At 34.8% G+C, this 19,356-nt stretch overlaps 2 protein-coding genes across 3 annotated transcripts in view; one reads left to right on the top strand and one right to left on the bottom strand.

The window, feature by feature from the left end:
- The window catches only part of LOC129805348 (venom dipeptidyl peptidase 4), a 153,720-nt gene that overhangs the window by 3,855 nt on the left and 130,509 nt on the right, over positions 1 to 19,356 (top strand). The window lies entirely within an intron of this gene.
- LOC129805345 (myosin-2 heavy chain) overlaps positions 1 to 19,356 on the bottom strand; it is a 38,374-nt gene that overhangs the window by 2,208 nt on the left and 16,810 nt on the right. The window contains exons 3-6 of one of the 2 annotated variants that reach the window (XM_055853208.1): positions 10,779 to 14,390; positions 10,138 to 10,460; positions 4,665 to 4,764; positions 4,338 to 4,598 (exon numbers count right to left, since the gene is read on the bottom strand). In XM_055853208.1, the coding sequence (XP_055709183.1) occupies positions 4,338 to 4,598; positions 4,665 to 4,764; positions 10,138 to 10,460; positions 10,779 to 14,390 (4,296 nt within the window). Of the gene's footprint in view, positions 1 to 3,537; positions 4,599 to 4,664; positions 4,765 to 10,137; positions 10,461 to 10,778; positions 14,391 to 19,356 lie in introns of those variants that run through there. The other variant, XM_055853207.1, reaches the window with a different exon arrangement.

Raw genomic sequence — 19,356 nt, 5'->3', positions numbered from 1 at the left:
TTTGTTCACTTGTAACTAATACTATTTGTGGGCAAACGAAAAAATAGGGGTAGATTGTGCAGCTTTGTAGGGAAAAAAGATGTCCAAGATTTAAGATTTTTTACTGATTGCCACAGAAACCAAATCAATTATATCACTATGTCAAAAAAAATCTCTCACTTATTGGGTTCATAATTCTGCCTCACAAAATTCCTGGAAATCCTTGGATTTTCCTCTACAGGAAAATGAAAATTTAGACGTGATTTTTACGAAGCTGCCCTGGTTTGCTCAGCTTCGTACAACATTTTGCCTACCTACGTAGGCTTCATTTTCCCCGGAAACATTACATCGGATACAAAAATTTGCGCATCACTGCCTAGCTGGAACTTTCATCTACACTCAGTCCCGGCATTAAGTACTTCGGGATTATGCACCTGATGGAATTATGCACATACAATTATGCAAGTTTGCCTACTTTTGGGAGTCAATTCATGAAATCATTTTTGAAATACGCCTGAATGTATATAGTGTTGCGACGCGGGAAATGTGAAGACGCTATGCTTACTTTTCAGAATAAAACTTTAATTTCAATCCAACTGTATCAATTGGATGCAAGAATTAATAAAAAAGGTCTAGCCTGCAGAGTAAAAAAAAAAACTATTTTTACCAGATAAAGTCTCAACGTACAATAGAGTAATAATTCAAATATTCAATAACTAATATTCGCTTTCCAAACAAAAAAAAGCTCGGAAAACTTTAAAATGCGTTAGGTATCTGAAAATTGAGTTTTAAAAATCAGAAAATAAAATGAAGAAAATTGATTATTACAGTAAGTGTACCAAAATCCGGCCAGTTTGCAATGCCGGCCACCTTTTTTGTTCCTCGAATTTTCATAAATTTTTAGTTTATACTCTAGAGATTATACAATGAAAAAGAATAACAATAAATGTAGCTACTACAAACGAGATGACGTGAAAAAGGCATTGGAAGAATTCCCGAAGGGCAAGGAACTATGAGAATGAGGGTGGCCGAAATAGGGCACCAAAGCTATGTCTATATTTTTATTCATTTTAAAATGTATTAAAAATGATTTTAGAGTAAATAAAGACGGTAAACTCTTTAAAAGGTTCCAAGCAACACTCTTTAAGAAGAAAGAAAAAAAAATCAATTTGAATTTAAAATATTACATTTCAAACTTGAGACTTTGACGCTTGCATGCAACTATGCCGAAATTTGGAACACTTACCCTAAATATCTAAAAAAAAAAACTGAATAACAAATAAAATCTGTCAAAAAACGGCAACAAGCGTACATTTCATATATGTTCAGCTAGACAAACTTTTCCAATATAATAATTTTATATGTTTTATCTAGAAAACATTGTCTTTGGATCTAACGACAATGGTAGAAAATAAATTTTCAAGCCTAAGTACGTTTTAAATCCAACAACATAAATTTAAAAAATTGTCTATCTTTATAAGTTTTCATTTATCTGTAAGTAGATCATTTCAAGAGGTATTTGCAGAGATAATATTAAATAACGAAAAGAGTTAAAATTTTCACATAATAAAAAAATGTCGAAATAAATAAGTATTTATTTATGCATTTAATTTTATCTTTATCTTACCAATGAAAAATGAATAGGGTTATTGAAAATAACATAGTGACATTGGAATTTTGTTGAATAAAATGTTCCAGCCTTAAAACCAATTATGAGAAGTGCTTATAATTTCGGACAGCTTGATGGTAAAATTGGACACTAAACATAAATTGATTAAAATTATGGCTTTTTCTTCAAATATTTAATGAATAATGAATTTTATCTATATATTTGCTTCTTTTTGGAAGATTTTAACACTAAATTCGTTAAATTTTTACTATAATTTGAATTATTGCTTCGTTGAAAACTTCAGTGTGAGCAATTGCTTTACGAGAAATATGACAGAACTTCGTGTTTATACTTCAGTCTTATTTAGCTGTGGTGAAATAGCGGAGACTGGGGCAAAAAGTCACAAATCGAAAAATTCAAAATTCAATATCTTCCAAGGTAAAAAAGAAAGCGGCTCAATTTTTTTCTATAGATAGCCTCCATAGACCTTCTTCAATGTCATAAGTTTCTTATAATTCGAACAAGGAATATAGAAAATAAAAAATATCGAAATTTTTAGCCCTATTTTTGAAATATTTTCCTTGCAGAAGATAACAATTATTATTACCTACTTATTTTCCAAAATTGATGCACTGGTGAATATTTTCTAAATAATTTGGATTTTCTAAATACGAATCCGCTATCTATTTTAGATTTTCACAAAAGTTCTTTTCTCCAGAAATCCTTTTATTAAAAATGGCCAATTGGGGTAAAAAGTAACAAAAGGTATAGAGCAAAACGTAACAAAAAAGCGAAGCAATTTCTGATGTCTCACGGCGAAAAGAAACGTCATTATCATACCCTTCATTATCATGTCTCGCCGCTTGTTGTTTGCATTGGTCAAACAATTTGCAGTCTTTTGTGTGTTCTTCATTTTTTTTTCATTAATTTTCAACCGCTTATCCCTATTGGGGTCGCGGGCCCATGACATCCAAATTAGCAGCCCACGCTTGTCGATCCTCCGCCACTTCAGGAAGATGTTCGGGTTCGATCCCGAGGCGTTCCAAGGCAAGATTCTGAATTTGATTCAGCCACCTCGTCCTAGGTCTGCCTCGAGGTCGACGCCTTCTCACAATGGCTTGCATAGCTTTTCTGGGGAATCTTTTGTCTTTTGTGTGTTTTTTTTTCTAAAATAGCTTGAAAAGCACTTTTCTCGTTTTCTCACTTTTCTCGCAGAGAAAACGGTGTTTTACAAAGGTGTAGATGAATAAATTTTCTATGAAAATATGTCCTCTAGGTATTTTATCAAATTTACGTAAGCCCGTAATGAAGCGAATCAAAATATGATAATATCCAATGTCTGGTACTATTTGCCCCAGCATTTTTGAGAATAGTCACAATATTACCTTTTAGATATTGGCTCGATAAACGTATTTCCTTACAAAATAGAGGAAAATTACTTCCACAAAGTTGTAGAGCGGTAAATTTCCTATAAAACTGCGCTAATGTGAAATTTGTGAAGCGCTCGAGTAGTTTGTAAAAAAAAATAAAATATCCGTTTTGTGACTTTTTGCCCCAGTCTCCCCTACTAATAATTTTTGCTCGATATTTATAAGTGATATTCAAGTTATTAAAATGGAGAATAAAGGGCATCCTATTGAGACGAATTGGTTGTCCAAAATTACAAGCAAAGTGTCCAAATTTACAACCAAGGTGTCCTATATTAGAGTCAAATGCACCTCTGCATATCAATTGAGTTTTAAACGTATTAAGACGAATTTTAGTATAAACAAAAACGGTAAGCAGCGTGCCAAGTTTCTAAACAACCCTTCGGAAAAAAAGAGTAACAAAAAAATCAATTTAGTATTGAAAATATTGCACTTTAAACTTAGAACATTTATACTTATAAGTGTCCTGTCCAAAATTATGAGCACTTCCCCTAATTTGCCCATGTTTAAAGGAAATTAATATTTCTTTTTCTACGGTTGCATTGTATTTAATTTTTTTTTCAATAATAATTTATAAATAAGCAATATGACAATAACATCTAATGGCTGAACAGCTCGTTCACAACAGCGAAATAAACAGCGAAAAGGATGATAAGAATGGCAAATAGGATTGATGTGGGTTTAACTCCAAAATTTTGGTTCTGAATCAATTGACGTCTTGGTAATTTGATCACTTCCGACCTGGGAATTCTCTCGCTAAATGATACACCACCACCAGAACATTTTGCACTTGAGTGCTTTGAATTTGATGGAGAATTTATCAAATGGATTGGCGTTGAAAATCGTCTCTTGACCTTATCAGTCTTCTGTGTAATTTGCAAAAAAGGTGTTTGTGAGATTTTCTGCTGTGCAATTATTTCAAATTTCTTCTCGGCACTGTCATTGAGGTCATCCTCGTCCTTCTCAATCCACAATTCAGATTCGTCATCATTATTAATTGAGCGAAATTCATCAAATATATCCTTTCGATTGCTTTTTGATCGACTCATAAAGCTCTTTTGGCGATTTTTCTGACACTGAAGAACATTGGAGAATCGTCTCTTTTTCAAATGCGTCATATTTATAGACACCCTTCTCTTCTTTGGCTTTCTTTTCCTCAAGCTTGGAGTATCAGACAATGAACTGGTATCTTCATTATTTCCTCCTTTATCACCCCCCATGAACCATTCAATCTTTCCTCGTCCCTTTAATGTGCAGCATGCATTCATAAACTCATCTTCTACTACGCTACAACTACTTTGGCAACTCTCTACGGACATTACCTCATCTCTGGCCAGGGATTTCCTACTGAATATCGCCCTCAGGGTGCTTGGTGTCTGCTGTTTGGTGGATTCATTGATTTCCTTGAGGATTTGTCGTGGATGCACTTCACCTGTTCCTCCCAATGATAAACGACCCCCATTTTTACTGGGAGTTGGTGGTCCGGGTCTCTTGTACGATGTCGTACCACTCATTTTCTTCCTTTGACCAGCATACAGCAGACTACTCATGCTGTCATCGTGCACATTTGTTTCACCAATTGACTGTAATGACGAGCAAGAATGGGATCATAAAGTTTCTGATTTTTTGTTGTTGTGTTTCTTATTCACCGTGACGTCGTCCTCAAAATTATCAATGCCATATTGTGCAGCATATTGACTCTTCAGGTGGGGTGGTTGTCTTGAATTTCGCCAATCTAATTCCTCCTTACTGCCAAGGCAATGAGAAAAGAAAAAAATATATGTAATTTAACTTACTAATGAATTTAAGGCAGTCTTCAGATAAGAGATTTAGCTCAGACCCTCTGAAGGTTTCAAAATCCTTAATAGCAATTAATTTTATTTGTTTTTCAGAATGTAGGGTAAGTTTGCCAAATTCCGGCCAGCTTGCAATTTCGGCCACCTTTTTTGTTCCTTGAATTTCCATGAACTTTTAGATTTTACGTACTCCAGAGATAATACAATGCAAAAGAATAACAAAAAATGTAACTTCGACAAATGAGATGACGTGAAAAAGATATTGAAAGAAATCCTAAAGGGCAAGGAACAATGAGAATGAAGGTGGCCGAAATAGGGCACCAAAGCTATGTCTATATTTTTATTCATTTTAAAATGCATTCAGAATGATTTTAGAGTAAATAAAGACGGTAAACACTTTACAAGATTCCAAGCAACACTCTTTCAGAAGAAAGAATAAAAAAATCAATTTGAATTTAAAATATTACATTTCAAGCTTAAGATTTTGACACTTGCATACAACTATGCCGAAATTTGGCACACTTATCCTAATTGATAATTTGTCTTTAGTAATCCAATCTTTAGTTCATTTTTTCCAAAAATTCTTAACTGATAAAAAATTAAAATAATTAAGCCATATGGCTAAGGCTTAGCTCTACCTCCCGTATAAAGTTAGGTGAGATTATTAACAATCCCTCCTATAGCATGAAGACCCCCATGTCTTAAAGTCTTAAATTAAAAATTAAAAATATACCCCCATGTCTTAAATTAAAAGTGAATTAGCGAAAAGGCGACCCAGTTAGTGCATGCTGACTTATTTCAGTATTATCATTATTTTATAAATTTTCTTTAATATTTTTGATAATTTTTTTTTATATTATGTTTCTGAATAAAACAGTGAATAATTCTATGGATTTAGAAAAGGTAAAAAAAAGAATTTCATCAGTCCAAAAACAAGCGTTTAAGTAGCACTCTCTTCGGAAAGCGATCCGGTTACCCCACCTTACTATAATAATAGTAATAGTAATATTTATTGAATCACAAATATAGGGTTCATCCCTCTTACAATTGTGATAAAGAAAAAAAAGAAAAACAAGTAAAAAAAAACAGCAACAAAAAAAAAGAAAAAAGAAAAATAAAAGGATTTACAATAGTATAAGAAAAGGTAAATGAAAATTAAATAAGAGAAAAAAAGATCTAATCTAATAGGGGAAGTGTGCCAAATTTCGGCCACTTTGAGTGTAATTTCGGGCATGGAAATAAATTAATTAAAATTAATTTTAATTTATTTCAAAAATCCACAACTAATAGGGTACAACCCTCTTACAATCGCGTGACAAGAAAAAACAATTTAAAAAGAAAAAGGATAGAAACAGAGAAAAAAGGAAAAAAGGAAAGAAAGCAATTAATAATAGGAAAGAGAGTAAAAAGAAAGCAAAAGAAAAATATATATAAACTAATCAGTTAAGCCCAGTTTGGAAATGTTTCTGAATCGCCCTTTGAGAGCTACGTGCCTCACGACGAAGGGAATTATATAAGGCAACTCCTTTTACAAAAAGAGTACGGTAAAAAAGATCTTGCTCCGCCCTAGGCACCAAATATCCCTGAACCCTAGCCGAACCCCCCCTCGTCAAGAGGGACGCCAGGTAACCAGGTGATCCAACCGTCACCAGGCGATGCAGAAATGTATGTTTATGTATGCTATCTTCGAATAGTCAACGAATTAATTTTGTTTTTAAATATTTATTCATTTTAGGATGTATTAACCCTTTAAAGACGATTGGAACACCGCCCGGTGTCCCATAAAGAAAATAATTTTTCCTAACTACGTAAAGTTATTTTTTTCTTATGTCTGTGCATAATTGGAAAGTTGAAGGTTGAGGGAATCTACAATATTTTATGAAAGTCTGTAGCTATTTGCTATGTAGTAAATATTTAAGCTCAAAAATGGCGATTTTTAAAATTCTCATTCATAAGTGATTTTATTTATTTTTTATTACTTCCAATTTTTTTTAAGCAAAACCCTTTTGGCAATAAAAACTACAATACTCAGAAGATGATGTGAAAAAGATGATGTGGAAAAGGCCTTGGAAGAGTTCAGGAAGGGCAAATTGCTATGGGAATCTCCGCGTAAATTTGAGATGCTACTCTTCAGGTCTTCAGGACAAATTACGCGGAAGATCTCAGGGCTTGTGGGTCATATAAACGTATTAAACTCGTTCCGTTTGACGTCTTGAAATTTTCTATCCGTTCCGTCACAAAAGGTGGTCAGAAAAAAGGTGGCCGGTATTTGACTCAAAGTGGCCGGAATACTACCCAAAGCAATGTCCATATTATTATTAATTTTTCAATATTTTAGCAAGTGATTTAAAAAAAAAAAACAAAGATGATAAACTAGTTTTCAAGTTTCCACACAACCTTCCCGAAAAGGAAGTAAAAAGAAATATCAATAGGGGAGACTGGGGCAAAAAGTCACAAAACGGATATTTTAATTTTTTACAAGCTACTCGAGCGCTTCAAAAATTTCTAATTAGCGCAGTCTTATAGGAAATTTACCACTCTACAACTTTGTGAAAGTAATTTTCCTCTATTTTGTAAGGAAATACGTTTATCGAGCCAATTTCTAAAAGGTAATTTTATGACTATTCTCAAAAATGCTGGGGCAAATAGTACCAGACATTGGGTGGGTATTATCATATTTTGATTCGCCTCATTACAGGCTTCCGTAAATTTGAAAAAATACATAGAAGACATATTAGGTGAGATTCTTAACAATCTCACCTACTATAATCCTAACAAAATCTCATGTCCTCCGATTGGCCCCAAACTTTGCCAGAATGTGTTTTGACACTTCCTGATCACGAATATATGGATGGCTAAAAACCGTTCCCGTCCGTCCGTCCGGCCGCTCTTTGGAGCTTAATAGCTCCTAAACTAAAAGAGATATCGACTTGCGGTTTTCGGCAAAGGTTATATATCGCATGAAAATTGCAACTTGGTGCATTGACCCCCCACCCCCCACCCCTCCTTCCGCCATTTTGAATACCCCCCTTTTTTTATTTTCTCAATAGCTCCGTCCCTATGGCATCGATCGGGCTCAAATTTTAGAATGTTATAGCTGGGCCTTAGGGCTTTCCATCAATACCAAACTTAAGGTCCCCCGACCCCCCTGACCCGAGCTATAAGGGTCCAAAAAAAAATTCTTAAAATGGCCATAACTCCGGTTCTAATTGTCAGAATTTAAAAAATGGGGGCTTTTTGGAAAGCTCTCGTGAAATGCCACTTCCCCTTCTAACATCGCAAGTTCGTAAAACTACCGCTAGGGGCGCTATTATTAAAAAGAAAATTTTTAAATCTTAAAAGTTAAATAACTCAAAAATTCCTTATGCAATCGGGCTGAAATTTTAGTATGTTGTAGCCGTTGATTATACCTATCAAACAAAAAAAAAACCTTAAGTCGATCCATAACCGCTGACCCGAGCTATAAGGGGTCAAAGTTCGAATATTGACCGGCCTCTATCTCCGGTTCTAATTAACATAGCGACCTAAATTTTACCTTTTTGGTTTCGTATCGATGAGCACTTTCAGATGGAAGTTCAAAAAGTCCCCATAGGTGGCGCTGCGATAGCGTCAAAATTCATCGAAATTCAAAATCATTTTTCTCAAAAATTCCTTTGTGCAAGTTAATGAAATTTTAGTATGTTGTAGCCCAGTCTAGGACGTTTCCAAAATGGTGTGTAAGTGCGCTGTGGTTTCAATAGAACCGGAGATATGAGGGGTCAAAGTTCACGAAATTCAAAAAATCATATCTCCGGTCCTATGTGACCGATTTTGATGAATGAGGGCTTAAACGAAAGATCTCACCAAATGCTACAACTTTCTAGAATATTTGAACTTCGTGGGACCAACACCAGGGGCGCCACAGTCGAAAAACCAATTTCAATATCACATAACCTCAATTATCTCGACTGTCGCTGAACCGATTTTGATGATTACTTCGACATAATTGTAGAGCACATTTGTCTCTACATTTTGTTTATACATCATTTTCCACTCAGACTACGCTATCACTCAGATTTTGCCGTTTAAGTGTGAAAAAATTGATTTTTCCCATAATGACGCTTTGAAATCACTCAGATGCCAATTTGACTGCCTCTACTCCACCAAGATACTTAAAATAGGGTTTTAAATGGAAAGTCCCACAAAATACAACAATTCTTTAATATAGTTGAAGTTCAACAAATGACTACTTGGGGCACTTTGGATGAAAAAACAAGTTAAGAAACAAAAAACCTCGCTTATCTTGGCTTCTGAGTAATCGATGAGATCATGTTCTATAGGAAAATTATAGAGTACATTCTGGTCTACATTTCACCCATATATTACTTTTGTGCCAGTTCATCCAAATCCTTGATATTTTGGTTTAAATACAAAATTTGTATAATTTCACGAATTTGATTCAAGATAACTGAATGGCGTCTCCCAACTTCAGCTCCAAATCGAATTTGCATGCACTCCGAGTTAGCTCACGTTAAGAATCTCACCTACATAAGCCGGTTAGGGTTATCTGTCCCTTTTCATAGAAAATTTATTCATCTACACCTTTGTAAAATACCGTTTTCTCTGGGAAAAAAGGGAGAAAACGAGAAAAGCGCTTTTCAAGCTATTTTAGAAAAAAAAACACACAAAAGACTGCAAATCGTTTGAGCAATGCAAACAACAAGCGGCGAGACATGGTAATGGCGTTTCTTTTCGCCGTGAGACATCAGAAATTGCTTCGCTTTTTTGTTACGTTTTGCTCTATACCTTTTGTTACTTTTTACCCCAAGTGGTCGTTTTTAATAAAAGGATTTTCGGAGAAAAGGATTTTTGTAAAATTCTAAAATAGATAGCGGATTCATATTCAAAAAATCCAATTTAATTAGAAAATATTCACCAGTGCATCAATTTTGGAAAATAAGTAGGTAATAATTGTTATCTTCTGCAAGGAAAATATTTCAAAAATAGGACTAAAAATTTCGATATTTTTTATTTTCTAAATTCCTTGTTCGAATTTTAAGAAACTTACGACATTGAAGAAGGTCTATGGAGACTATCTATAGAAAAAAAATTTGAGCCGCTATCTTTTTTACCTCATGGAAGATATTGAATTTTGAATTTTTCGATTTGTGACTTTTTGCCCCACTCTCCCCTATGAATTAAAAATACTGCATTTCAAACTTAGGTCAGTGCTTATATGCAACTATGCCAAAATTTGGCACACTTACCCTAAGTGGTGAAAAGTGGGGCACTATTGGCGAGAAGTGGTGATTCCACCCTACAAAATGTCAAAAAAAAAATTACTCACGTTACTGATTCCCGTCCAAAAAATGATGCTTGTTCGGCTCCTGACTTCATATCCTTGAGATAAGTATTGTTGAATTGTTCTCCCTCTTCATCTTCCATATTGAGATTCATTTGGGGCATAACTGGTTGTTTCATTGCTGATGCACTGCCCATCATTCTCTTGAGATTGGTATTTTCTTTTACCAAATCCAATTGCTTACTGTTGAGAATGGCAATTTCCTGCGAAAGCTTCTTCGACAACTTTTCCGCCTTTTCAATCTTCATAGCAGCATCTCGTTCATATCTTAGCCTTAATTTTTCAATCTCAACGTTGCACAGTGCCTTCTGCAATAACATGATCGTAAGAGAGAGAAAAAAAAACAACTCCGGTAAGCAACAGAATACTTAGATTCATTTATTCATTCAAATTGATTTTGCTTTATTAACAATTTTCTACGCAGAATAAACACACACACGTGATGCATTAATTAGAATTAAAGAACAAAAAAAAAAAAAAAACAAACAACATTTTCAGTAGAAACTGGGATGGATTTCTTTTAATTCCAGTTTGAGATTTGTTGTCGTCAGAATCAAATTTGCCATGAAATATGCAATAAACACAACACAGAAAAATCTTAGAATTTTAATTATTTTTCTACTTACCATTTTTTCTTTCATCTTCTCCAACTTTCCTTCCATCTCACGCTTATTCTCATAGATTTTTTCCTCAGATTCCGCAGCAGTCTTTTTGAGTACTTCCCTTTCGGATTCCCAAGATTTTTCCTTCTCCTCAAGTGTCTGGCGATTTTTATAGAGTTTTGCTTGGAGAATGGCATTTTCATTCACCAATTTCTCATTGATTTCCTTCTCTTTGTGCTCTAGTGCTTCCAATTTCTTCACTTGAACCTCCAATCCCTTGTACTTCTCCACTTCTCGCAGTAAATTGGCAATTTTAATGGATTCTGTACTGAATTCTGTTGTCTTCTTGTTCAATTCAATTCTCATATTTAGTATTTCACCATCTTTCTCAGCCATTGTCTCCTCCAGAACGGCATAATTTGCCTTTAAGTGAGACAGATTATTCTCCAATTCATGCCTATTGCTGAGAAGTTTCTTGATTTCATGCTGAAGATTCTGAATTTCACTGTCATTGTCCAGAAGTTTCTGCGTAATCTCATCATTCTGACACTCAATTGACTGTATCTCCTCTTTCAGTTTGACAATTTCCTCTTGAGCTTCTGCATTGGATGCAACATAATCATCAAATTCCTTGGTTTTTTCTGCATAACAATTCTCCAGAACCTTAATTTTTTCATTCATATCAATATTCTTCTTCTCCAATCCTGTAATCTCTTTCTGGAGCAAATCAATTGCTTTGGTTTTACTCTCGGACAGTAATTTGATACGTTCTTCATATTGTGTACATTTAACTTCGAAATCTTGTTGCTTCTCAAAAAATTCTTTAGCCTTGCCATTTACAGTCTTACGATCTTCTTCCATTCTCACCAATTCTGCCGAATTTTCCTGGAGCTTTGATTTGAGATCATTGATTTCAGCATTTTTTTTCTCAGATTCTGCAGATATTTTGGAAATTTCCAATGTATATTCCTCATTTCTGAGTTCATTGGATCTCTCCAAATCTTCAAGTTTTTTTGCCAATTCACTCATTTTTAAGTTCTTTGAGGACAAATCAGACTGCAGCATGTTGATTTCTTCAGTTAAAGCCTCATTGGATGAAGTCTTCTCAATCAGAGATGCTTTAATCTTTAAAAGATTCTCTTGGAGATTCTGCATTTCAGCAAGCTTCTTTTCAAGGCATCCCTTTTCTTCCTGTAACACTTGAATTTGAACTTTTTCCTCTGTAATCTCCTTCCTGAGACCCTCTTCAATTGCCTCAAAGTCTTTCTCTCGAGCCTCCAGAGATGTTGTGAGTTTCTCAATTTGAGATTCTTTCTCTACAATTTCTGCAGAAAGTTTCTCAATTTTTTGGTCACCATCTTTTGTAATTCTTTCGAAATTGACAATATCTTGTTGGAGCTTCTCAAGTTTCTTCTGAAGTTTTCCAATATGATCATTATTGTCCTTTTGAATTTGCTCAAGAGATTTGTTTCTTTCCTGAAGAGTGGTATTTTCAATTTTTTGTTCACAGACTTGAGTATTCAGTCGTTGAGATTCCTCCTTCACTTCAGCCATTTCAGCAGCAAGTTTCGAGCAGTGCTTTTTTCTATCTGCCAAATCCTTCTCCAAGCACTCAATGTCATCTTTCATCTGATCCTTCGATGCTTCGTCTGCTAAGAGTTTCTGTCCAAGGTACTCCTTTTCTTTTGCAATAACCTCAAGTTTCTCCTCATAGACCTTCCTCGAAGATATCTCCACTTCTAGACATTTCTCAATTTTCATCTTAACTTCTTCGAGATTTTTCAGTTTTTCACTGAGTTCTTCATTCATTTTGAATGTATCAGCAAGTGCACGTTGAAGAGATGACAATTCTTCCTTCTGATTCTTCACCATTTCCTCCTTCACTATGGCATCTTCACTCAGCTTACTCGTTAGAATTTTAATTTCTTCTTCAGATTTTTCCAATTGAATATTTTGAATTTTCTCTTTGTCCTTCAATTCACCAATTTCCTTTTGCAATTCCTCAATGGTTTTTTCTACAGAAATTTTGGTCTTCTCAACAAGTTTCTCCTTTTCCTTAACACTCTCCGTCAATGTCTTTATCTCAAGCTTGTGACATTCAATTTCTTTCAGCAAATGAATGGCTTCTGTTTTATGCATCTCTGTCTGCTTCATCAATTCAGTTTTTTTCAAATGAATTTTCCTATTGTCCAACTTGTAAACTTCAATTTCTGCATTGAGTGAGTCAATTTTCTTGGAAAATTCAATTTCCTGAGCTTCAAAGCTGGCAATTTGATTTTTCAGATCATGCATTTCATTTTCACAATCCTTCAATTGATAACCCATTGCAATCTTTTCCTCAATAATAATTTCCTTCTCTTGCTGAATCTTTATCAAATTCCCACCATTTTCTTCTGCTACTTTGAGAATATCTGCATATTTCTTCTTCAACTCCTCACAGAATTCCTCAAGTGAACTCAATTTTTCCGCTGAAATTCTATTAATCTCCGTTAGATTTTTCATATCGCATATCCTGTTGTCCACTTCAGCTTTTAATTCCTCCTTCTCAAAAGACAATGACTCAATATTCAATTTTAATTGGTCATTTTCACCTTTAGCAACCTTCAACTCCTCCATCAGCCGAATAATCTCAAGATTTATCTGATCTTTGGTTTCCTGAAGAGATTTATTGTGAGTCTTGAGATCAGTTATTTGATTTGTAAGAACAGAATTTTCTCTCATCACTTCATCTGTCTTAGACTGATATTTCTCCAGATTGGATTGCTTCTCATCAATAATCCGTTCAGATTCAGTAAATTTCCCTTGGAGAACATCAAGAGATTTTTTCACTTGACCCTTCTCAATTTCCAGTTGTTTAACACAAGTTTTCATTTGACTCAATTTTTCTTTAAGATGACAAATTTCACTGGTCATCTCTTTTTCAAAGGTCTCATTCTCCTTAATAATTTTCTCATAGCTAACATTGACAGATCTCAAGGAATATACCTCCCTGGTAGCCTTGTCAACAGCACATTTCACCTCTCTGAGTTCTTCACTGACCTTCTCAAATTCCTTGGACTTCTCCGAAAATTTTACACTAACATCATCAAATTTCTCCTGAACACACTTCTCCTTCTTCTCCAAAACATCCATTTCCTGCTTCATCTTGGCACACTGATCATTGAGACAGGCTATTGTAGCCACAAGAGATGCTTGTTCAACTTCAGCCTTTAACAATGTTCTCTTCATCTCTGTTTCCTTCTCCAGAAGCTTCTCAGTGGTGTTCAAGAAAGTATATACCACATATTCAAGATCATCATTATTGGGAATGATCTCAGGAATGTCCGTTACAATTTCAGTACAATTCTTCTTCAGAAAACTCACAAGATCCTGAGAAATCTTTTGTACTTGCTCATTTTTTGTGGCCATCTTTGTATGAAGTTCGAGATTCTCACGTTCTTTCTCCCTCAGTTGGACTTCAATCACAGTCTTAGCCAGATTTTCTGGACTCTCGCCGATTTTACTTTTAGAACTGTTAAATGAAAAATCTAGCGAGTCTGTTGAATTGAGATCTGTATTGTTTGGTTTGATCTCATTAATGAGCAATTTCAGTTCATGATTGTCTCTCTCAAGATCAGCAATAATAATCGTCTTTTCCTGTTGATGAACAGAAAAAAAAACGATTTGTTTTTTTTTCGTTGGAATATTCTTTTTATCGTTTATTACGAACAATATTAAGAATATGCAAATTACAACAAGAGAAAACCAATGATGAGCCCATTAGGGGAATTCTGTAATTTTCGTGGCATTGTCACGCGTGAGTTCGAAACCTGACAATGCCATTCGAGCTTTTTTTGACATATCATATGAGTTCGAAAATGCAATTCATTGAATTTTTAATTAAATCCCTTTACTTGATGATTTTATGAAAATGCACTACGTCTTGGTTGATTTGTATAAAAAAAATTCATTGTCATTTGAATTGCCAGAAATCTCAAATATATGACTTCTGACAATGCCACGTGAGCTGAAATGGCAATTTCACGGCTACTGAATCGCATTTTCGAAAAAGCTCTCTTAAGATTCGAACTCAATTTGTCCATAGCAGATGAGTTATTGAGAAAACAAAATTTAGAAATGTTCCAAAATTACGGAAGAGGGTGGATCTGACATCATCTACTTCTAGCCACCCATCGACATTTAACCTTTGCCGAAAATCAATTGTCGTGTCAGGACCGGGACGGGCCAGACACGAAAAATCGATTTTTAGAGCATATTATCATATTCGTGGTCTAGAAGTGTCAAAAAGTATTTATACGAAGTTTTGGACGTGATCTGCCGATGTCTCATTTCGAAAACTTTTTTTTTGTTTCCCATAATTCCGTTTTTGGAGATTTAGTGGTTGTACAATGTCTATGAAAGAGCGGCACATTTACAAACAAAATGATGAGAAGACATCCATGAAAGATTTCCGGAGGGGAAATCCTATTTTTATTAAATTTTCAATATTTAAGAACCATTTTAGTAAAAACAAATATGATTAAAATATGACTCCCATCAAATACAACAAATTTACATTCCCAGTTCAAGCTTGGGTGGAGGCGGGAATTTTTCCCTGTCTCTAATTTGGGTGAAAATCTCTCTAGGAGAAGTATGCCAAATTTCGTCCAGCTTCTAATTTTGGCCACTCTGAGTGTAATTTCGGCCATGCAAATAAATTAATTAAAATTATGTATGTAATCTTCAAATAGTCAATGAATTCATTTTGCTTTTAAATATTTAAGCATTTTAGGATGTATTAACAAAAAGACCGTTAAATTTCAGGTGTAACTTAAATTTAAATTGCGTCTGTGTCGAAAGAGTCTTACAAAAAATGTGAGAGATCGATTGTGTTTCTAGCAGTCTTACGATTTGTGGTGAAGAGCAAAAGGCTTTCCTTCGGTGTTTTTCATGAAAATTGATTAGTTTTCATTAAAGACTGTTTCTGTTTATGTTAATAGTGAATTAATCTTTAAATTTCGGGTAAAATTTCCCAGCTGGATCCTGTATTTCGCGTAAAAAAGTATATACTTTGTGAGCGTCTCTCCAGTGAGGTAGTGTTGCCTATTCCGGCAACATCTTTTGCTTTCCTAAATTTCTTAGTCATTTTATGTTTTTTTTCTTCAATTTCTGAGTTCTACAATGTTCAGAGAAAAAAACCATCGCTTCTATGAAAAAGATGATGTGGAAAAGGCCTTGGAAGAGTTCAGGAAGGGCAAATTGCTACGGGAATCTCCGCGTAAATTTGAGATGCTACTCTTCAGGTCTTCAGTACAAATTACGCGGAAGATCTCAGGGCTTGTGGGTCATATAAACGTATTAAACTCGTTCCGTTTGACGTCTTGAAATTTTCTATCCGTTGCGTCACAAAAGGTGGTCAGAAAAAAAGTGGCCGGTATTTGACTCAAAGTGGCCGGAATACTACCCAAAGCAATGTCCATATTATTATTAATTTTTCAATAATTTAGCAAGTGATTTAAAGAAAACAAAGATGATAAACTAGTTTTCAAGGTTCCACATAACCCTCCCGAAAAGGAAGTAACAAGAAATATGAATTAAAAATATTGCATTTCAAACTTAGGACTTCGGTGCTTATATGCAACTATGCCGAAATTTGGCACACTTACCCTATGCACAAACACAAAAAAAAACTTTTGATTATGAACCAAGTGAACTTCTATTTAAAACACAGGTACTTTAAATTTACAAACAACACTTCTGAGGAAAAAGTAAAAAAAAAATAAAGAAACTAAATTGTACATTTTTAATTTTTTTTTGGGGACTTATATGCAATATCCTAAATATATCTCAGGGGATCTCAGTGGCGGAATAGGCGAGACCGTTCGCTCTTGGGCGCAGAGATTCCCAGCTTGACTCACAGTGTTGTGAGTTCGAGTCCCGCCTGTTGCAAGTAATTGAATGTTGAGAAAAAAGACATTTTCACTAAGATAAAACCTAAGAAAAATACACTGCCTCTGCCCAAAAACTCTGGGAACACGGAAGAAGCATCCACAATACGAAGAAGGCGTTTCTGGGGAAATCTACGATCAGCAGATTCTTCCAACACGAGCACGTTGTAAAGATTACATTGTAATACAAATAAAGTAAATAAATTAATAAATAAATCCGAAATTTCGCATAATTCCTCAATAATTGCAATTTTTTATTGTGGGGCTAACACAGGATGCATTCAAAGATGGTTTTGAAAATTTAGCTGTAAATTTTGAAAGTACTTGAAGGCCAGTTTCAGTACAGGTTCATGGAGCATTTTCCTGCGGCCATATTTATTTATTTTATTTCAAAACATCTCCAAATATTTAATAAGAAAGCTTAGCAAGTTGTTTTCTTCGAAAAAAATCACAACCCTAAAAAATTATTAAGTTTTATTTAGAATTAAAAAAAAAAACAAAATAAAAATCAAAACTCCATTTAGTTCTACTAATTATCGTTTTAGTAAAACAGTCTCACAGTCGAATTTTAAATTCATGCATAAAATTTACTTATCCTATCATATCTTAGGTCCTTGACACACTAAGGACTTAAGGCGAGAGATGGCTCAGTGGAAAATTATACAAATGCGGTTTAACCATTATTTCAAATATAATTACGCTAAGCCATTTCTCGGCTACTCAAGTCTGTCCAGACCCTTACTTAAATAAACCTATTTAGATCCGTTCTGAATCTGAATTCTATGGGACGAATGAATTACCACCATCCCTTTGCAGCTTTTTTTCGACGCGTCTAAACTTTAAATTACAAAAAAAAATTGTATCCAGTAATTTCCATACAAATACACCCTGCGAACTTCAGGTAAGTTCACCTAACAAAGTCAACTTCAAATATATACATTGAGCATATTTCAATTTCGCGAGGTGTACTAACGAAATACCGTCGTTGCAGGTGACTTTGCACTCTGCTGTCCGTAAGACTTTCATAAATTCTAGCACTTATCGATGGTCTTCGCCGATCCGGTCTACCATGTAAAAGTATATAGGGATATGTTAAGTACCAAGTAAGGTACAATGATCCCCAAAAGGATTCTTGTAGTTTCAGTAACAGTCAATGAAATGCTAATATAGGTATTTTTGTCAAAAAATGCCTCCGTGAAAAAGTTATCTGAAGGTGCAATTCCAAAATCGATTTCAGAGTAGTAAATGGCCCAAATCTAATCTAAATTTAACTGGCTAGAATAATCCATTTCGATTTTGTTGATTATTTTTATTAAAATATTAGGTGAGATTCTTAACAATCTCACCTACTATAATCCTAACAAAATCTCATGTCCTCCGATCGGCCCCAAACTTTGCCAGAATGTGTTTTGACACTTCCTGATCACGAATATATGGATGGCTAAAAACCGTTCCCGTCCGTCCGTCCGGCCGCTCTTTGGAGCTTAATAGCTCCTAAACTAAAAGAGATATCGACTTGCGGTTTTCGGCAAAGGTTATATATCGTATGAAAATTGCAACTTGGTGCATTGACCCCCCACCCCCCACCCCTCCTTCCGCCATTTTGAATACCCTCCTTTTCTTGTTTTCTCAATGGCTCCGCCCCTATGGCATCGATCGGGCTCAAATTTTAGTATGTTATAGCTGGGCCTTAGGACTTTCCATCAATATCAAACTTAAGGTCCCCGACCCCCCTGACCCGAGCTATAAGTGTCCAAAAAAAATTTCTTAAAATTGCCATTACTCCGGTTCTAATTGCCAGAATTTAAAAAGTGAAGGCTTTTTGCAAAGCTCTCGTGAAATTACACTTCTTCTTCTAACATCGCAAGTTCGTAAAACTACTGCTAGGGGCGCTATTTTTAAAAAGAAGATTTTTCAATTTTCTAAGTTAAATAATTCAAAATTCCTTTATGCAATCGGGCTGAAATTTTAGTATGTTGTAGCCGCTGATTATACCTATCAAACAAAAAAATACCTAATTCGATCCATAACCCCTGACCCGAGCTATAAGGGGTCAAAGTTCGAATATTGACCGGCCTCTATCTCCGGTTCTAATTAACATTTTGAGCTAAATTTTGGGTTTTTGGTTTCGTCTCAATGAGCACTTTCAGATGGAAGTTCAAAAAGTCACCACAGGTGGCGCTGCGATACCGTCAAAATTCATCGAAATTCAAAATCATTTTTCTCAAAAATTCCTTTGTGTAAGTTAATGAAATTTTAGAGTGATATAGTCCAGTCAAGGACGTTTCCAAAATGTGGCGTAAGTGCGCTGTGGTTTCAATAGAACCGGAGATATGAGGGGTCAAAGTTCACTAAATTCAAAAAATCATATCTTCGGTTCTATGTGACAGATTTTGACGATTGATGGCTTAAATGAAAGATCTCACCAAATTCTACAACTTTCTATAACATTTGAACTTCGTGGGACAAACACCAGGGGCGCCACAGTCGAAAAACCAATTTCAATATCACATAACCTCAATTATCTCGACTAACACTGAGCCTATTTTGATGATTACTTCGACATAATTGTAGAGAACATTCGTGTCTACATTTCGTCCATACATTATTTTTCGATCAGATAATGCGATCTGTCCGATTTTGCCCTTTAAGTGTGAAAAAATTGATTTTTCCCA

Source organism: Phlebotomus papatasi, chromosome 3, assembly GCF_024763615.1.
Source record: "Phlebotomus papatasi isolate M1 chromosome 3, Ppap_2.1, whole genome shotgun sequence".
Taxonomy (NCBI): Eukaryota; Metazoa; Arthropoda; class Insecta; order Diptera; family Psychodidae; genus Phlebotomus; species Phlebotomus papatasi.
The sequence above is the reverse complement of the archived record's forward strand: the minus strand, read 5'-3'. Positions and strand labels throughout refer to the sequence as shown.